Raw genomic sequence first — 19,606 nt, forward strand, 5'->3', positions numbered from 1 at the left:
CCTCTTGGTGCCATCTTTGATACAGACTGCCTGGGTATAGATACTTTAAGCGTTGTTACACGAGTCCATGCCCACCGGCCCCAGAACATGAGGACACACTGCTTCCACATGCTTGCTCTAGGACTCGCTTGCCTGCCGCTCTAGGATTCAGCCGGTGTTCACTCCACCACCACGGGTCTCGGCCCGCCAATCAGCCCGTTCACTCCACCGCAGGACTCAGCCCACACACTCAGTTCCTGCTCGGGGTCTAGTTACGATCCGTCTTGCTCTACTCAACTCCCCAGTCAAAAGGGGGTAGGGGAGTGTCAGGCAGTAAAGAAGAACCTACAAAGAGATGAGAAAAGAAATCAAAGGAAAAGGAACTGGCAAGCAGAGGAACTCTGAATGGAGTGTCCTATACTGCCGCCATCTTGGATACTTGGGAAGGGAAACCAATAAGTTTTAAAGATCCAATCATTCTCAGTACAGGTGGATTAAATCTCAAAAAGAAATGGATGAGAGAATTTAAGAAACAGTGCAGAATTCTGTACAGGACTGATCCAAGTATTGTCTTACAGGGGTCAAGTGCTGGTCATAAATCAATGACTGATTACACGTGGTGGTACCAGCGTGTCACTTTAGTCCCTCCCCCAAAGGTCATCTCAAATATATCAAGCAAACTGTCAGATTTCCTCAGACTAAACAGAACACTGGGCTGTGATTGATGCATTGAGTCTCACTGTTGGGAGAGCGAGTGGGCAGCTGTCCCTCTGCCCAGGCAGCAACTTTCAGTCCCTGCAGCAACCCATTTATGTTGAGCCTACTCCAAGGTGGTGCACTGTGATGCTGTGTTTCTTCTGTCAGGTGTGTGACCCTAATAATGATATGCAGTTCTGCTTATGGAGTGGATGGATCTTTCGGCTTCCTTCCAGGAATTATCTTTACTTGAACCTGATCAAGGTTTGGAACATGGCTAGTTCACATCAGGACTCTCTCGATCTCTAGATGTGGCAGCTGTCATAAGGGATCCACTGCTCAGGAATGGGTTCCTCTGTCAGTGGAGCTTCCGTTAATGGGTGAGAGGGCTTGGTACTCTGGGCTGACCAGACTAGGGGAATGCATTGGATGGTGGAGGAGCAGATTGGATAACGATGATGCATTTGGTTGTTCAGGCATTGGTCAATATTCAACACATTCCTGAGTCATTCAGAGCCTCCTGATTGTGGTACTTGGGTCTCAACAATGTACAAGGAACCAAGACAATTCAAGTCTGTAGTGGTCTTCCACATGAACTCACCCCTATCTGTCTGGAACACGACACTGCTCTCAGATACCAACCCGTCCCTCAGAATCGTGTTTTCCACAACTTGAGCTGTCTCTGGGAAAAACAGTCCTACAAAACAGCACAGAGGAATTTTCTGCATACACTCAAGTTGCATACACTCTACTTCATCATTTTTATTTGCCACTCAGATATGCTAAAGCTAACATCCAGTCTTCCAGTGGTGCAGATCCCTGGTGCATTGTCCTTTTAATGAGAGGGTCATTCCTCTTTCAATCAGGCATCCGCCGTGTAAAATGGCAGTCCCAACATCAAAAGATTAAATAGAATAATTGGGTGTCAGGCTACATGCAATTTTTGTGTGCTGGAGGAAACTGTGTTTCACATTTAAGTTGAATGCTTTTGTTTGCAGTCCCTTATTAATTTCTTAGAGGGTTAGTCATAAGCTTTTGATTGCACTTCAACCCTACCTTCCTAAAGTATGGTCAGTCTATGCAGAGCGGTACGAGCAAATTAGAAGGGCTCCTTGCGGGCTTGCTCCGGGGTTTGACCAAAGTGACCACCAACAGGTCCAAATAGCAAGCTCTGGAAGGGGTACTGTACCTGACTGGTTGACCCACTTTCTGCAGTTATGGGTACTCAGGAATCCAGTGACAGGATGCATGCGGTGCCCACCAGCACAACAGAGGTCTTTAGAAACAAATGGGCACCACAGGAACTGTTTGATTACTATTTTTGCTACAATACCCCATCAGTGGCAGAACATTTTATTTGTGGTTTATTAGAAATTAACAGGAGAAACTACAAATTTCACTAGAATGAAATAGCATTTCATTTATTTTCAACTCAGAACAAACCTTCAGGACTTGACCTGTGGAAAATTCTGATAGAATTACTCCCGAAAGAAAAAGATGAACTTCTACAACAACTGTCCAGAGAACACAACTGCACAGAGACTGCCAATATAGGCTGTCACTGACAATGACAAAGCCAAACAAACTTCAGATTTTGTCTAAAAGAACACACACCTTAGTGGAAGACCTTCACCTAAATTCAGCTTTTGACAGAGTCATGAAAAGAGACTTATATTTCATCAACTCAAATGTCTTCCATTGAGAAAACGTAAAGAATGGGGGGCTGGGGGTTAGGGGTACTGTAAACTTGATACAGCAATTGTATAATAAGTTAAACAGGGGGAAACCAAGGCAGGACATCCCAGGAGGTAGTGAGATCCAGAGAGAACATCGGTTATCCTATAGCATCAAAATGAATCCAACAATAAGGTGATCCTCTCTCTAACTGTGCACCACAAACAATTTGCAGTATGTTCACAGCTTAACAGAAGCAGAATTGAGATCACAGGGGGGGAATAGGCGTAAAGTACTGTCCTCGGCCTAATTGCCCAAAAGCCCAAGCTCATGCTGCGGGGACACAAGTTTCAAATCTTGCCATTGCAGATGGTGGAATTTGAATTCAGTTAACAAACAATCTCAAATAGTAGACACTAGGAACTCAAAAGGGATAGTAGGAATTGCCGATGCTGGAGAATCTGAGATAACATGGTGTGAAGCTTGATGCACTCAGCAGGCCAAGCAACATCAGAGGAGCAGGAAAGCTTGACGTTTCGGGTCGGGACCCTTCTTCAGAAATTGGGGAGGGGTAGGCGATTCTGAAATAAATATGAAGACGGGGAGGCGGATAGAAGATGGATAAAGGAGAAGATAGGGTGAGAGGAGACTGACAGGTTAGAGGTTAGAGGCTGTGGGTGGGACGTCACCTGAGGTGATGAGGTTGTGCATGGTTTGGGAGATAATGGTTTGGTGCTCAGGGGTGGGATCATGATCCAGGGAATGCTAGGAGGTGGTGTCCGGGAATTGGCTTCTGGCCTCAGTAATGTAGAGGTCAGTGCGCCATACTACAACTGCAGCTCCCTTGTCCGCGGTTTAATGATGACGTCGAGATTGGAGCAGAGGGAGCAGGTGGCTGCACGTTCTGTCGGGGGGGGGGTGAAAGGGGGTGGAAGGGGGGAATTTGGAGTGGGTGAGAGGGGTGGAGAGGTTGAGGCGATCGATGTCTCAACGACAACTAAAGATGAAGAGGTCGCGGGAGAGTAGGAGGCCTTCGGGTGGCATCCAGGAGGAGGGGGCGCGTTAGATGCGGGAGAAGGGGTCAATAGAGGGAGGGTTAGTTTCATGACTAAAGAAATAAGCACGGAGGCAGAGGCGGCGGCGGAGGAAAAACTACTCAATATTTAGGTTTGCCTTGTATGCGCTGTCCCATCATCAGGACAGAACTGCTAGTCAGTAGTATAGTGATTCTCATTAATTTAATATTAATGCTAATATACAATCTTATTGTAAGTGCAACATTACATGTGTTCCACTATTATGTTGTTTCATCTTGAGTCTTGCTCAGTGACATAAAGAGGTCGGTAAACACAACAGTAAAAAGCACCCTCAGCTTAGGTCTCTCTCTCTTCTTTACTGAGTGCTTTAAAAGCATTCATTAATGCCTTAAAATAACTAATCTTTAATTATGCTTCATGCCAACCTCCAACTGTTTTAAAATGAAGCTGATGTTGCAGCTGCTGAGTCAAATCATCTGTAAAAGCCTCACTGACATCCTTAACCATTCACCAAAGGAATTACTATAACAAACAGACTGGTGTCATTCATGCAACAACTTGTCACAAAGTCGCAAGAATATCTTATAACCTATTTTGTTAAAGTAACAAACCGCCCACCTGTGATGGTCCAAGTGGTATTTGTGTTGCTGGGCGCCTAAAGTTTACTTGCCTATACTGTGTCATATCAGAGTTGTATGCACCACAGAATGTTTTCTTACGTGTGAAATATAAAAGATTTTGAGGGGTCTTGTCAGGACACATGTTGGGAGAATGTTTCCACCAGTTGGGGAACCTTGAATTTGGAAACACAGTTACAAAAATGACAGATCATTGATTTTACACACAAATGCAAAACAATTTCTTCACCCAGAGGCTAGTGAATGTCTGGAATGCTTTATCCCAGAGAGTTAAGCAGGATAGATGACAGTAATTATTTGAGAAGGAGGTAGATAAATCTTTGAAACATTAGGATGTTGAGGGCCACGAGGAGCTGACACGAAAGAGGAGCTGAGGCCTCGGACAGATCAGCCTTACTGAATGGAAAAGAACAAAGAACAAAGAAACCTACAGCACAGAAACAGGTCCTTTGGCACTCCAAGCCTGCGCCAATCAAGATCCTCTGTCTAACCTGTCATCTATTTTCTAACGGTCTGTGTCCATTTGCTCCCTGCCCATCCATGTACCTGTCCAAATATATCTTAAAAGGCTCTAACGTGTCTGCGTCTACCACCTCCGCTGGCAACACGTCCCAGGCACCCACCACCCTCTGTGTCAAGAACTTTGCACACATATCTCCCTTACTCACTTTGAACTCGTGACCCCTAGTAATTGAGTCCCCCACGCTGGGAAAAAGCTTTTTGCTATCCACCCTGTCTATACCCCTCATGATTTTGTAGACCTCAAACAGGTCCCCCCTCAATTTCCGTCTTTCTAATGAAAATAATCCTAATCTACTCAACCTCTCTTCATAGCTAGCACCCTCCGTACCAGGCAACATCCTGGTGAACCTCCTCTGCACCCTCTCCAAAGTATCCACATCCTTTGGTAATGTGGCGGCCAGAACTGCACACAGTACTCCAAATGTGGCTGAACCAAAGTCCCATAACAACTGCAACATGACCTGCCAACTCTTGTACTCAATACCCTGTCCAATGAAGGAAAGCATGCCATATGCCTTTTTGACCACCCTACTGACCTGCATTGCCACTTTCAGGGAACAATGGACCTGAACGCCCAGATCTCTCTGTTCATCAATTTTCCCTAGGACTTTTCCATTTACTGTATAGTTCGCCCTTGAATTTGATCTTCCAAAATGCACCACCTCACATTTGCCCGGATTGAACACCATCTGCCATTTATCTGCCCAACTCTCCAGTCTATGTATATTCTGTTGTAATCTCCGACAGTCCCCTTCACTATCAGCTACTCCACCAATCTTAGTGTCATCTGCAAACGTGCTGATCAGACCACCTACACCTTCCTCCAGATCATTTACATATATCACAAGCAACAGTGGTCCCAGCACAGATCCCTGTGGAACACCACTGGTCACAGGTCTCCAATTTGAGAAACTCCCTTCTAGTACTACCCTCTGTCTCCTGTTGCCTAGCCAGTTTTTTATCCATCTAGTGAGCACACCCTGGACCCCATGTGACTTCACTTTCTCCATCAGCCTTTTCAAAGGGAACCTTATCAAATGCTTTACTGAAGTCCATGTAGATGACATCTACAGCCTTTCCCTCATCAATCAACTTTGTCACGTCCTCAAAGAATTCTATTAAGTTGGTAAGACATGACCTTCGCTACACAAAACCATGTTGCCTATCACTGATAAGCCCATTTTCTTCCAAATGGGAACAGATCCTATCCCTCAGTATCTTCTCCAGTAGCTTCCCTACCACTGATGTCAGGCTCACCGGTCGATAATTACCTGGATTATCCTTGCTGCCCTTCTTAAACAAGGGGACAACATTAGCAAGTCTCCAGTCCTGTGGGACATCACCCGTGTCTAAGGACGCTGCAAAGATATCTGTTAAGGCCCCGGCTATTTCCTCTCTCATTTCCCTCAGTAACCTGGGATAGATACCATCCGGACCTGGGGACTTGTCCACCCTAATGTCTTTGAGGATACCTAACACTTCCTCCTTCCTCATGTCAACTTGACCTAGAGTAAGCAAACATCTATCCCTAACCTCAACATCCGTCATGTCCCTCTCCTTGGTGAATACCAATGCAAAGTACTTGTTAAGAATGTCACTCATTTTCGCTGAATCAGCGCATAACTTTCCCTCTTTGTCCTTAAGTGGGCCAATCCTTTCTCTAGTTACCCTCTTGCTCTTTATATATGAATGAAAGGCTTTGGGATTTTCCTTAACCATGTTTGCCAGCAATATCTCATGTCCTCTCTTGGCCCTCTTAATCCCTCGTTTCAGATTCGCTCTACATTCTCCATATTCTTCCAAAGCTTCGTCTGTCTTCAGTCGCCTGGACCTCATGTATGCTTCCTTTTTTCTCTTGGCTAGTCTCACAATTTCACCTGTCATCCATGGCTCCCTAATCTTCCCTTTTCTATTCCTCATTTTCACAGGAACATGTCTCTCCTGCACGCTAATCAACCTCTCCTTAAAAGCCTCCCACATCTCAAATGTGGATTTACCTTCAAACAGTTTCCCCCAATCTACATTCCTCAGATCCTGCCGAATCTTGGTATAGTCGGCCTTCCCCCAGTTTAGTACTCTTCCTTTAGGACCACTCTTATCCTTGTCCATGAGTATTATAAAACTTACAGAATTGTGGTCGCTATTTCCAAAGTAGTCGCCTACCGTAATATCACCCACCTGGCCGGGTTCATTCCCCAGGTACAGTATGGCCCCTTCCTTGGACTACATACATACTGCTCTAGAAAACCCTCCTGGACATACCTTACAAATTCTGCTCCGTCTTGACCCCTAACACTGAGTGAATCCCAGTCAATGTTGGGAAAATTAAAATCTCCCATCACCACCACCCTGTTTCTCCTACACCTTTCCATAATCTGTTTACATACTTGTACCTCTATCTCACGCTCGCTGTTGGGAGGCCTGTAGTACAGCCCCAACATTGTTACTGCATCCTTCCTATTTCTGAGTTCTACCCATATTGCCTCACTGCTTGAGTCCTCCATGCGGCCCTCCTTCAGTGCGGCCGCGACATCGTCACTGATCATTACTGCAACTCCTCCACCCCTTTTACCTCCCTCTCTATCCCGCCTGAAGCATCGGTATCCTGGGACAACTAGTTGCCAATCAGGCAAGGGCAGACTACTCATGCTCCTACTACTTATATTTTGTACTAATTGAAAATGGTATATAGATACAAGTTTTTTGTTGTTTCAGATAGCTAAGTCTACCCAGCAATATGATTAACTCATTTAAAATAAAATTCAATCATGTATGCGGATGTCTGACCAAACTGGCATCTTATATCTGGCCTATAATACAATTCACTCCTTCCACTGTGTCCCGAACAGCTGGACTATTTTAAGTAAACTGGCTTTAAGTACACTTTTAAAGTTAATTATCAAGTATTAATTATTAAAACTGACCGCCATTGAAAGAAAGCATAATTTGTCCCCCAATTTTAAATGGAATGAAAGTCTCTTTAGACACTGTGTTCATTTCAAAGATATTAATCATAAATGTCAGGCTATGCTTTACAATTACCATGAGGAAATAGGTGGGCAGACACGAAGAATATATGCAGCATTACTGGCCATTATCGAGAATTTGAGATCACTAGTGAGGGAAGGCTTCCCACAAAGTTTAATAGGATTACCTCATGAATGACCTCATCTCAGCATCTACAAAGTGCTATCTGTGAACATGTGGCAGTCAACAACCACCAGGCAGGCTGCTTACCCAATGAAACTGAATCATTCTCACTGTTAACAAAACAGGAAGAAGGAAGTGAGAAATCATTATGCAGATGCAAAATGAAGAAAAAACTTAAATGACAAAACAAATTTTAAAGAGTTTTTCAAATACTTAATTTGACACATCTTCCATACATTACAAAAAACTGACCAACCAGTGCATCAGCTTCTAAAAGAACACACAGCAGGTTCACTTCTTATAAATTTTTCATAAAGCAAGAGGTGGGAGTCCAAGGGACCAGATTTGGAAAATTTCTGTGGAAAGCTACCAAAGGAACTCCAGGAGCTTTCACACAGCACATTTCAGCTAAAGGAAAATTAAATGTTCAACATGTACTAAGATAGCGATGTCATGCAGTATAGCGTTCGGCTTAGAAAAGCAGCGCAGGAAAAAATATTAAAGCCGTAATCTTGGAAGATTTTCAATCAGCGAAAATGAAACTGAGTTTAGAAAATGAAAATCAAATGAAAATTTTGGCTGGCTGCATTAACAGTTATTCTTAACCGTAGCTACGTGTTCAGCAAAACTACCATTGACTTGTTCCTTGAGCAAAGTGTGATGAGTACTCTTTCATAAACCAAGGATAAGATGTAACAAATTACTGTGCCATTATCATCAAGATACATTGATTAGTTCTGTATTTAGCTTAAGCTCATGATGCTTGATGTTACAACCGGTTCGTCTGTCAGCCTAAGAATTGATGCTACTTTTTTTTATTTATTCATTCGTGAGATGTGGCTGCTTCTGACAACATCAGTGTTTATTGTGTATTACTAACTGCCTGTGGTTAGTGGTGAACTAGCTTCTTGAATTGTGGCAATATAAGAAAGTGCTTCCACAGGTAGGGAATTGCAGGATTATGACGCAGAGGAATGTGACATATGACCAAGTCAAACATAGTAACTCACTTTTAGAAACGGTGAGTGTCTAAAATTGTTGTCAATGAAGCAGAGCAGTTTGTTCTGAATGGTGCTGAGTTAATTGAGGGTTATCAAAGTTGTATTCATCCAGGTAGGTGGACAGCATTCCATCACATTCTTGACTTTTGCCTCATTGATGTATCAAGTCTTTTAACCGATCAGGAGGTTAGTCACTCTCACTCAACTTTTGCACTTATACTAATATTATCTATATGGCTAATTCAACTAATTATTGGTCACCAGTTGATGATGGGGATACAATGATGGTAACATGGTTAAATTTCAAAGCAAATTGATTAAAATCTCTCTTGTGGACATTGTCATTGCCTGATAATCATTTGAAACAAATATGACTTGCCACTTCTCTACCCAAACTTCAATGTCATCCAAACCTGTCACACGCAGGCATAAATGAGTTCAGTATTTGAAGGTAGGTAGGTAAACTCATATTCCACTTGGGAACTCTGCAGCCCAATGGTATCAATGTGGACTTCACCAGCTTCAAAATCTCCCCTTCCCCCACCGCATCCCAAAACCAGCCCAGTTCGTCCCCTCCCCCCACTGCACCACACAACCAGCCCAGATCTTCCCCTCCACCCACTGCATCCCAAAACCAGTCCAGCCTGTCTCTGCCTCCCTAACCTGTTCTTCTTCTCACCCATCCCTTCCTCCCACCCCAAGCCACACCTCCATCTCCTACCTACTGATCTCATCCCACCTCCTTGACCTGTCCGTCTTCCCTAGACTGACCTATCCCCTCCCCACCTATCTTCTTTTCTCTCCATCTTCGGTCCGCCTCCCCCACTCTCCCTATTTATTCCAGAACCCTCACCCCATCCCCCTCTCTGATGAAGGGTCTAGGCCCGAAACGTCAGCTTTTGTGCTCCTGAGATGCTGCTTGGCCTGCTGTGTTCATCCAGCTTCACACTTTATTATCAGTATTTGATGTGTTGGCAAATGCATTTGCACATGTTCTGCGATCCAACTGCAGGTGCACTAAATTTATTTAAATTCATATTCCAATGATAGCAATGAAGGATTTTTTGATCCATATTTTTCATGGTGCTTGTTAAAAGGGCAGTGCTGGTTAAACTGACAGTAGAACTCCATGCTAACATAGCATTCTCCAACTAATGGAAAACAACTGTAGCCTCAGGTAACGTTCACTGACAAGCTACCTTTATCTCAATCAGAAATTGAGACAAAGACTTGGACATGGCTTAATTTGCATGTATGGTGACAAACATTACATGCTTTAAACTGAATTTGTTTTGCTGACTAGAATTTATCTTCGTGTTAGGATATACACTGCAAGCTATTGTACACACCTTAGAAAGAACAACAAGGTCAATCATGGCCTGCATGGCAACTAGCCATATTCCAAGTTAAGATTAGTGGCACATTGCAAGCATCATAACAACGAGATTACTAAACTGGCAATCATGCCAAAGTAGATGTCCTTCCTAAGCTTTCAGATTGCACTATACTTTCTTTGCAAATTTCTACAAATGCAAAATGATAAGAGAGATCAACAGGTCAAAGAATCATAATGGGCAGAAACAGATCCTTCTCTCCAACCAGACCATGCCTACTATATTCCCAAACTAAATTGTCCCATCTGGCTGTTCCTGGCTTATAAACCACCAAATCTTTCTTATTCACATACTTAAACACTGTCATTGTACCAGCATCTAATATTTCCTCTGGAAGTTTGTTCCACACACAATCCACCCTCTGTGTAAAAAATTCACCCCTCATATTTTTTTTTAAAATGTCTCTCCACTCACCTTAAAAACGTGCCCTCTAGTCTTGAAATCCCCATAGTAGGGAAAAGACAACTACATGAACTCTATCTATATCCTTTATTGTTTTATAGGCTTCTATAAGGTCACCTCTCAACCTTTAACGCTCAAGTGAAAATTATTCCAGCGGAATCATAAAATCCGGGATGGGATAGTGTAGGGGGATGGGATTAGATTAGTTCACAAGTAGGCGCAACATCGAGGACCGAAGGGCCTGTTCTGCTCTGTACTGTTTTAATGTCCTATGTTCTAATCAAAACACAGAGTGGAAACAGGACATTCGGTCCAACAAGTCCAGACTAACGCTCTAAAGATATCCCATCCAGGCCCTTTCACTGTAACCCTGCATTTCCCATGACTAACACCTAATCTACACATCCCTGAACACTATGGACAATTTAGCATGGCCAATCTACCTACCCTGCACATCTCTGGATTGTGGGAGGAAAGCAGAGCAACAGATAGAAACCTACGCAGGCATGGGGAGAATGTGCAAACTCCACACAGACAGTCGTAGAAGGGTGGAACTGAACCCAGGCTCCCCGCGGTGTGAGGCAGCACAGCTAACCACTGAGTCACCGTGCCATCTTGTCAAACATTGCATTGATGTTTTATCTTTTTGAAACAGGATATAGAAAGAAACACCAAGTGAAAGAGGAGGATAGGAAGGATGAATTCAGATTGAAAAATATTTTTATAAAATTTAAACCTTAAAAAACCTAGAAACAATTCACTAGCTGGGATGATAAACAACATTTCGTTTGGACTTTTTGAGCTAATGTATCATGTCAGGTCCAGAATTCATATCTTGAACTCCATTCTTGAGATAGGAATTATTAAACCTAAATGACAGTCGTGAAATAACTGATCATTCGCATGTAAATCCAGCAATGTTATGTCATTGAAATAATTTGTGTCTTTCATGGAGGTTTTCATTTTGTTTTTTTTGAGCTATTAACAGTAAGAATAGTGCAAATTATCCAGTAGTCTATGGAGAACCACAATTGTCTTCTTTTCATGTTGCTGTTTTATGTTGTTATGAAGTGGAAGTTGATCCCCCCTCCAAGAACTAAAACCGAAACACCCTAAAAGAAGGAGCTTGCCTTATAAGCTGTAAAAAAGAGTGTGAAAAGTGGTGTAACATGCTTTGCAGAAACTTCTAATGGTTAAAAAAAAATCACTGACACTGACTTTACAATCAACAAACTAATTAATTTATATAATGCTGACAGTGACTAAATTAATTAAACTATTAACAAACCGAATAAATCCTTTTTAACTACAACCATTTCCGAACAAGATTCTAATAGTATGCTGTTTCAATAAATACAAATCCCACTTATATATTTAAAAAAACTAGTCTCTCGAAATTACAGCCAGATTACAAGTGTCTTTTGTAATGTTCTATGCCTTCTCCATCGATTCTTGTGTCAGGAATATTAACTAATTGTGCTGTTGGTACCTTCGTTATTTAGGTGATGCTTTCTCTAAGACACAGAGGAAGCTGGGAGAGGCAGCAATTCTCTCTTGAGCTGAGGGCCATTAAATCTGGCGGATGGCAGCTAGCTCTCACCTCTTTGTCCAACTGCCCCCTTCATTTCATACCCTGGATGATATATCAATATTTCTTACAATAGGATGGGTCTTATGTTGTCAAAACGATCAGATTTAAATTTAATAGGTTTTTGGTACCGAAGTACCCTAATCAAAATGATTGGCTAAATTCAAAAGCCTGTTGCCTTGGTTTAAAAGAAAGCTGCTGCTTGACTTGCTAACTGTACAGCCTTTCGACACAAATGGTTCAGTTCGGGTGCTATCTGTGTAGTGGCAAACATTCAAGCTGTTGCTCACAGACATCCATTTGAAATCTCAGCACAGAAAATGCACATGATCTTTTAAATGGACCACACAATGCCTTCCCCCTAGCATTTGACAAACACGAAATTCCAACTTCCTGCCTCCCAATCCCCAAGTACTTTATCCAACTTCGTAACAATGTTAAGTTGTCATTTTTTCCCAGCAACTTCTGGGAACCTGACGTCTTATTGATCACTTCAGCCATTTTGTGAAATGCATATTTTCTGTATAACTACTTTAAGTGGCCTACCAGACAAAGCTCTTGCATTTTCTCACAGGAGGTTCTTGACTGTGCCTAAGGGACATGCAAGCACTTTGCTGATTTTAGATTAGCAAATAAATTTACATTGTTACTTGCTGCCAATTCATTCCCTGGCACTGGCAATTCTGCATCTGATAAAAAAAAGGTTGTTTTTCTCTGACATTGCATCAGGATTCAAAACGTTCTACATTACCTTACACCTGTAATACAGAATCAAATCAGAAAAAAAGTGTTTTGTATGCAAATGTTCTGAAGTGTCATGTTGGCAGCTAACCATTAAGGAACAATAGCTCTTTACTTAATCTGTACAGTTTCATAGCATCAGTCTCACCTTACAAAGAATGTAATTATTTTATACAAATGCATTTGGTCCATCACCATCTTGGATCAGTCAAAACAACCTATTAGGCTGGTAAACTTTACACGGGCCCAGAGGTTTTGATATTTCCAGGTAGTATTGTATTTTTCTAGCTTCCCATTAAATGTGCATGCTTTCTGCCTCAACTACACCATTTGGTATGGAGGATCACTTATCATTACTTAGTTATAAAAAAGTCTCCCTGAATTCCCTCCGATTTATCACATCTTTTATTTTGCAGCAATTCATGACATAATCTCATTACCACATTTTCAAGGGAACATAGGAATGAGTAATAAATTCTAGTCCAGCCACGGAAGCTTCATCCCATAAATGAATTAGTGAAAAAGAAAATCGTATACCCTAATCTTGTACATCCCATAAATGAAAACAACTTCACACACATTTTATTAAATGCTTTCATTATCAAGGTCACCCCTCAACCTTCTCTTTCAGAGAGTAAGAGCTCCAATCTTCATTCTCCAATGAACTCCAATGGTCATTCTTCAGTCTTTGAGAGACAGAAAGATTTGATCAGTAGGACAATTTTGCATTTATGGAGAAGGGCAGTAGAACAAACGTTAGGAGTGTCGGATTAGCCATGACCATATTGAATGATGGAGACGACTCGAGGGTGTGAATGGCCTACTCCTGTTCTTACTTCCTATCGTCTTATGCTTTCATAGCAGTGATCTCTCAATTTTGGTATTATCTTCAATGGCATTTTTTCATGCTAGGTTATGAGAGAAGTGCCTCTGAAAAGATCTAGACTGATCTTTTTGCCTCTAAGCAGAACTCTTAGATTCGAGAGCGATTCCCTCAAAACCAAATCAACACAAGTCATACTTTTTAAATACAGCACTATCTCCACATGAAATCCTGAAAAACTAAAGGTCATCATACGTGTAAGTACAGTGTACTGAAAAGTTAATTTGTTAATATATACAGGCAAAGTGAATTGGGGATCTAATATTTGTATTTTGCAGCGAATTAGAGATCTATGATCTCTGTATGTCTCTTATGTTTATTTTGCCAAACCATGCATTTTACTTGACTAAAGGGACAAGGAACTTCACCAATAAGAATCAAGGAAGAAATAATATATATCACCTTCATTTAGTTTGATCAGCAGAATCTGAGTAATAGAATGCAAACCTCAGGCAGCTATGGAAACATGAGTCACATTATCAGTAACACTTCTTTTCTGTAACTTCAACACAAATATTCTGGCTCTCATGGCATGTCTGTTGGTCTTCATGAGCCAGTCATATGATGCAGGCTGATAACATTTCACTTCTTCCCTGAGGTCTGTCAATAACACTCTGAGATCAGCAGTGATGTGACAGGTCAGAGGATAACCAACACTCGGTTAATAATTGGTTGAGGAGCTCACAGTACTATTGCCTCTCATTTCCATTCATTTAATGTCTCTTCACAGAAGTCACTGAGTTTGCCAATTTATCATGAATGCACTCGTGCATTATGCTATTCCATTGCCATGCTTCACACAAAAGCATTGGAACAACTTGCTTCAAAATAAAACATATGATTCAAGTAAACCACATTTCATGAGTCAGTGTCATCTCAGTTGAGCTGACATTGACAAAGGCACATATAGTTCACTAATTCCCAATTCCAGGTTGAACACTTGTTTAGTTTTTGGAAAAGTTGTGGTTGCACATCTCATTCTCTTAAAATCACTGAAAGTCAGTCCTATCCATTTATATCAGTATTCTGCATCAGTAAGTCAGATGAGGATGGATTTTCAGCACTGCAGTAATGGATTTGAAGATGTGTGCATACCCGTTTTTGAAGACCATGTGAAAATATTGATACTTGGCTTTGCCTCTTTTCTGCTCAAACCAATATTAACAGGCGTGGCACATCCTGGTGTTGCCGCAGACTTGCACAGATAACACTCATCAACCCATTCAAATTTGCAAGGGCATTGTTGATTTAACTGCATAGCTGTAATTTAATATATGCACAACAACAAATGAAATGGAGAACCATACGAATATTCTGCATGGAGACTTTACCATAGCACTGATTGTCTCTTCCCAATCCAGTCGATCACGAGGAGGTAGAGTCAGCAGCAGCTTTGGAACATTATCATCTTCCTCTAGCATTGGAGAGTTTCTCTTCAATCTGCAAACAGGAACAGATAAAGCAAAAATTTACACACTCATGAAAAAGATCCCGTAACAATTCAGACTAATGCAGACATCTTTAACCTCCCCTTACTCCTTATGTGAGACTCCCACCTGCTTCAAGAAGATCACCATCATCCTGGTACCAAAGAAAAATCAAGCAACATGCCTTAATGACTATCGTCCTGTTGCTCTGACATCTATCATGATGGACCACTTCAAGGAGTTAGTAATGGCATATCAGCTCCAGCTTCCCAGATTGCCTCGATCCCAATTCCCCTACTGTTGCAATAAGCCCACGGCATATTCCACCTCCCTGGCCATACACCGTAATTCCAACCAAACTCATCTCCAAATTTTGAACCTAGGACCCTGCTCTCCACTGCGTAACTGAAGAACCCCTATCAGAATGCTATTCTACTCTTCCATCCTGCACAGATGAGCCACCCACTGATGCTACAAACTTGGTTGACCGCATTCTTCTCAGAAACTATCACCTATGTCAGTATGCAAAACGGGAAACCAATTAGAGAGAGTATGGGTGTGTCAGAAGATATCTGCACCACCTACTTTGCTCTCTTAGACTGCCTACAGTTCATCATTACTCATCTACCTGCATGCTCCCAACCTGCACCGTGACCACTTCCTTAAATGCTTTATCCACAGCCTCATGGATGTACTAATGGCTCCAGCCATCACGTGAGATCCAAAATCCAAAGCCATCCTTACCTGGTCTGGCCGACATGTGACTCAAACCCACAGCAATGTAGCTGACTCTTAACTGCCCTCTGAGCAGTTTGGGATGGGCAATAAATGCTGGCCGAGCCAGCAATGCCCTCATTTCATTATTGAACAGGAAAAACAGGTTTCTGCAGTAGTACTTCTTTCATACCTGCACAGTTTATAATAACCTTCCTTTCTTTCAAACAAGTGTAAAAATTCACACTTCTAAACATGAAATTTAGTCTGCCACGTCAATCTATTCCACCGGTCCATGACCTTGAGGGCTATCATTATCCTCCCCATAGTTGAGGCAGTAGCTCACGTTTAGGGTACGTTACATTAATGCATTTTCATATTAACATGAATTAGAAAAGTATGATTAAATTAGATTCCCCAGAGTGCGGAAACAGTCCCTTCGGCTCATCAAGTCCACATCTCAACTTGCAGCATCCCACCAGGACACATCCCCTTATAACCCTCACACCCCTGAACACTGCGGGCAATTTAGCATGGCCAATTCATCTGGCCTGCACATCTTTGGACTGTGGGAGGAACCCGGAGCACCTGGAGGAAACCCACGCAGACATGGGGAGAAGGTGCAAACTCCACACAGAGAGTTACCCGAAGCTGGAATCCATCCTGTTTCTAATACTGGAGTAGACCTTTCAAACTAGCAGCCCTCTGCAAAGAGTCTAACCCTCCCTCCACTGACCCCCTTCACCCGCCTCCAACACAAGTCCTCCTCCTGGGCACTACCCCCAGGTCTCCTCCCCTCCCTCGACCTCTTCATCGCCAACTGCCGTCGAGACATCAACCGCCTCAACCTCTCCACCCCTCTCACCCACTCCAACCTCTCCCCTGCAGAACGGGCAGCCCTCCACTCCAACCCCAACCTCATCATCAAACCCACAGACAAGGGAGACGCAGTGGTAGTATGGCGCACTGACCTCTACATCGCCGAGGCCAAACGCCAACTCTCCGACACCTCCTACTACCGCCCCCTTGACCATGACTCCACCCCTCAGCACTAAACCATAATCTCCAATACCATCCATGGCCTCACCACCTCAGGGGACCTCCCACCCACGGCCTCCAACCTTATTGTTCCCCAACCCCACACGGCCCGTTTCTATCTCCTTCCCAAAATCTACAAACCTGCCTGCCCTGGTCAACCCATTGACTCAGCCTGTTCCTGCCCCACCGAATTCATCTTCACCTATCTGGACTCCATTTTCACCCCTTTGGTCCAGGAACTCCCTACCTACGTCTGTGACACCACCCACGCCCTGCACCTCCTCCAGAACTTCCAATTCCCTGGCCCCCAACACCTCATTTTCACCATGGACGTCCAGTCCCTATACACCTGTATTCTTCATGCAGATGGCCTCAAGGCCCTCTGCTTCTTCCTGTCCCACAGGCCCGCCAGTCCCCCTCCACCAACATGATCATCCGCCTAGCCGAACTCGTCCTCACCCTCAACAACTTCTCTTTCGATTCCTCCCACCTCCTAGAGACAAAGGGGGGGGCCATGGGTACCCGCATGGGCCCAAGCTTTGACTGCCTGTTTGTAGGTTACGTGGAACAGTCCCTCTTCCGCACCTACACAGGCCCCAAACCCCACCTCTTCCTCCGTTACATTGATAACTGTATCGGCGCCACCTCTTGCTCCCCAGAGGAACATGAACAGTTCATCCACTTCACCAACATCTTCCACCCCAACCTCAAGTTCACCTGGGCCATCTCCAGCACATCCCTCACATTCCTAGACCTCTCAGTCTCCATCTCAGGTAACCAGCTAGAAACTGATGTCCATTTCAAGCCCACTGACTCCCACAGCTACCTAGAATACACCTCCTCCCACCCACCCTCCTGCAAAAATTCCATCCCCTATTCCCAATTCCTCCACCTCCGCCGCATCTGCTCCCACGATGAGGCATTCTACTCCCGCACATCCCAGATGTCCACGTTCCTAAAGGACCACAACATTCCCCCCGCAGTGGTCGACAGCGCCCTTGACCGCGTCTGCCGCATTTCCCGCAACACATCCCTCACACCCCGCCCCTGACACAACCGCCCAAAGAGGATCCCCATCGTTCTCACACACCAGCCCACCAACCTCCGGATACAACGCATCATCCTCCGACACTTCCGCCATCTACAATCCGACCCCACCACCCAAGACATTTTTCCATCCCCACCCTTGTCTGCCTTCCGGAGAGACCACTCTCTCCGTGACTCCCTTGTCCGCTCCACACTCCCCTCCAACCCCACCACACCCGGCACTTTCCCCTGCAACTGCAGGAAGTGCTACACTTGCCCCCACACCTCCTCCCTCACCCCCATCCCAGGCCCCAAGATGACTTTCCATATTAAGCAGATATTCACCTGCACATCTGCCAATGTGGTATACTGTATCCATTGCACCTGGTGTGGCTTCCTCTACATTGGGGAAACCACGCGGTGGCTTAGGGACCGCTTTGCACAACACCTCCGCTCGGGTCGCAATAAACAACTGCACCTCCCTGTCGCGAACTATCTTAACTCCCCCTCCCATTCCTCAGACGACATGTCTATCATGGGCCTCCTGCAGTGCCACAATGATGCCAACCGAAGGTTGCAGGAACAGCAACTCATATTTCGCTTGGGAACCCTGCAGCCCAATGATATCAATGTGGTCTTCACCAGCTTCAAAATCTCCCCTTCTCCCACTGCATCCCAAAACCAGCCCAGGTTGTCTCCGCCTCCCTAACCTGTTCTTCCTCTCACCCATCCCTTCCTCCCAACTCAAGCTGCACCTCCATTTTCCTACCTATCAACCTCACCCCGCCTCCTAGACCTGTCCGTCTTCCCTGGACTGACCTATCCCCTCCCTACCTCCCACATATACTCTCCTCTCCACCTATCTTCTTTTCTCTCCATCTTTGGTCCGCCTCCCCTTCTCTCCCTATTTATTCCAGAACCCTCACCCCATCCCCTTCTCTGATGAAGAGTCTAGGCCCGAAACGTCAGCTTTTGTGCTCCTGTGATGCTGCTTGGCCTGCTGTGTTCATCCAGCTTCACACTTTGTTATCTAGCTCTCTGCAAAGAGATCGGTACATTTTCCTGCCACTTGTGCTACAGGTGACAATTTCCACAGACTGACTTGGAAGATGTCGAACCAAGAACAGTAACAGTTAGAGCACATTAATGTGCGGTATGCATTTTCTTTCAGTTATAAATATTGCATTTAAGACATCTATTTTTAAATACATCAAGAGATTTTCGTGTGTTCTTTTAATGTGAATGCTTTGATTTGAGATGTAGATCAGCGTTAAATAGGATTTTTAATGCAACAATTAGAGGTCAGGAAGATAATGTGTTATATGTGTTTTTTTACTGCTAAGTGATTTTCATTTTCATGTATTCATTTGGTATGCTGTTTGTCACACTAGGAGTGTTAAATGAACAAAAGCCACACATTAAATTTTGTGTCACCTGTAAGTTTTAACATTGTGCCCTGCACATCATTGTCTCGGTTACTAGTAAAGCAATGAAAAGCAGCAGTCCTCAGATTGACTTCCAGGAAACCATACACCATCCTTCGACCTGAAAAACCAATCATTTACCACCATTTTGTTTCCTGTCACGCAGCTAACTTTGTCTCCATAGTGTCACAATTCCTTTTATTCCACAAGTATCAACTTTGCTTGCAAGTCCATTAAGTGGAATGTAATTAAATTTATTTTTGGTAGTCCAT

The 19,606-nt window shown here is 43.6% G+C and overlaps 1 protein-coding gene across 6 annotated transcripts in view; it reads right to left on the minus strand.

The window, feature by feature from the left end:
- The window catches only part of LOC125466930 (rho GTPase-activating protein 32-like), a 511,751-nt gene that overhangs the window by 286,532 nt on the left and 205,613 nt on the right, over positions 1-19,606 (minus strand). For all 6 annotated transcript variants that reach the window (XM_059638930.1, XM_048562116.1, XM_048562117.1 and 3 more), the window contains one exon: positions 15,037-15,145. In XM_059638930.1, the coding sequence (XP_059494913.1) occupies positions 15,037-15,145 (109 nt within the window). The remainder of the gene's footprint in view (positions 1-15,036; positions 15,146-19,606) is intronic.

This window comes from Stegostoma tigrinum, chromosome 32 (genome assembly GCF_030684315.1).
Source record: "Stegostoma tigrinum isolate sSteTig4 chromosome 32, sSteTig4.hap1, whole genome shotgun sequence".
Taxonomy (NCBI): domain Eukaryota; kingdom Metazoa; phylum Chordata; class Chondrichthyes; order Orectolobiformes; family Stegostomatidae; genus Stegostoma; species Stegostoma tigrinum.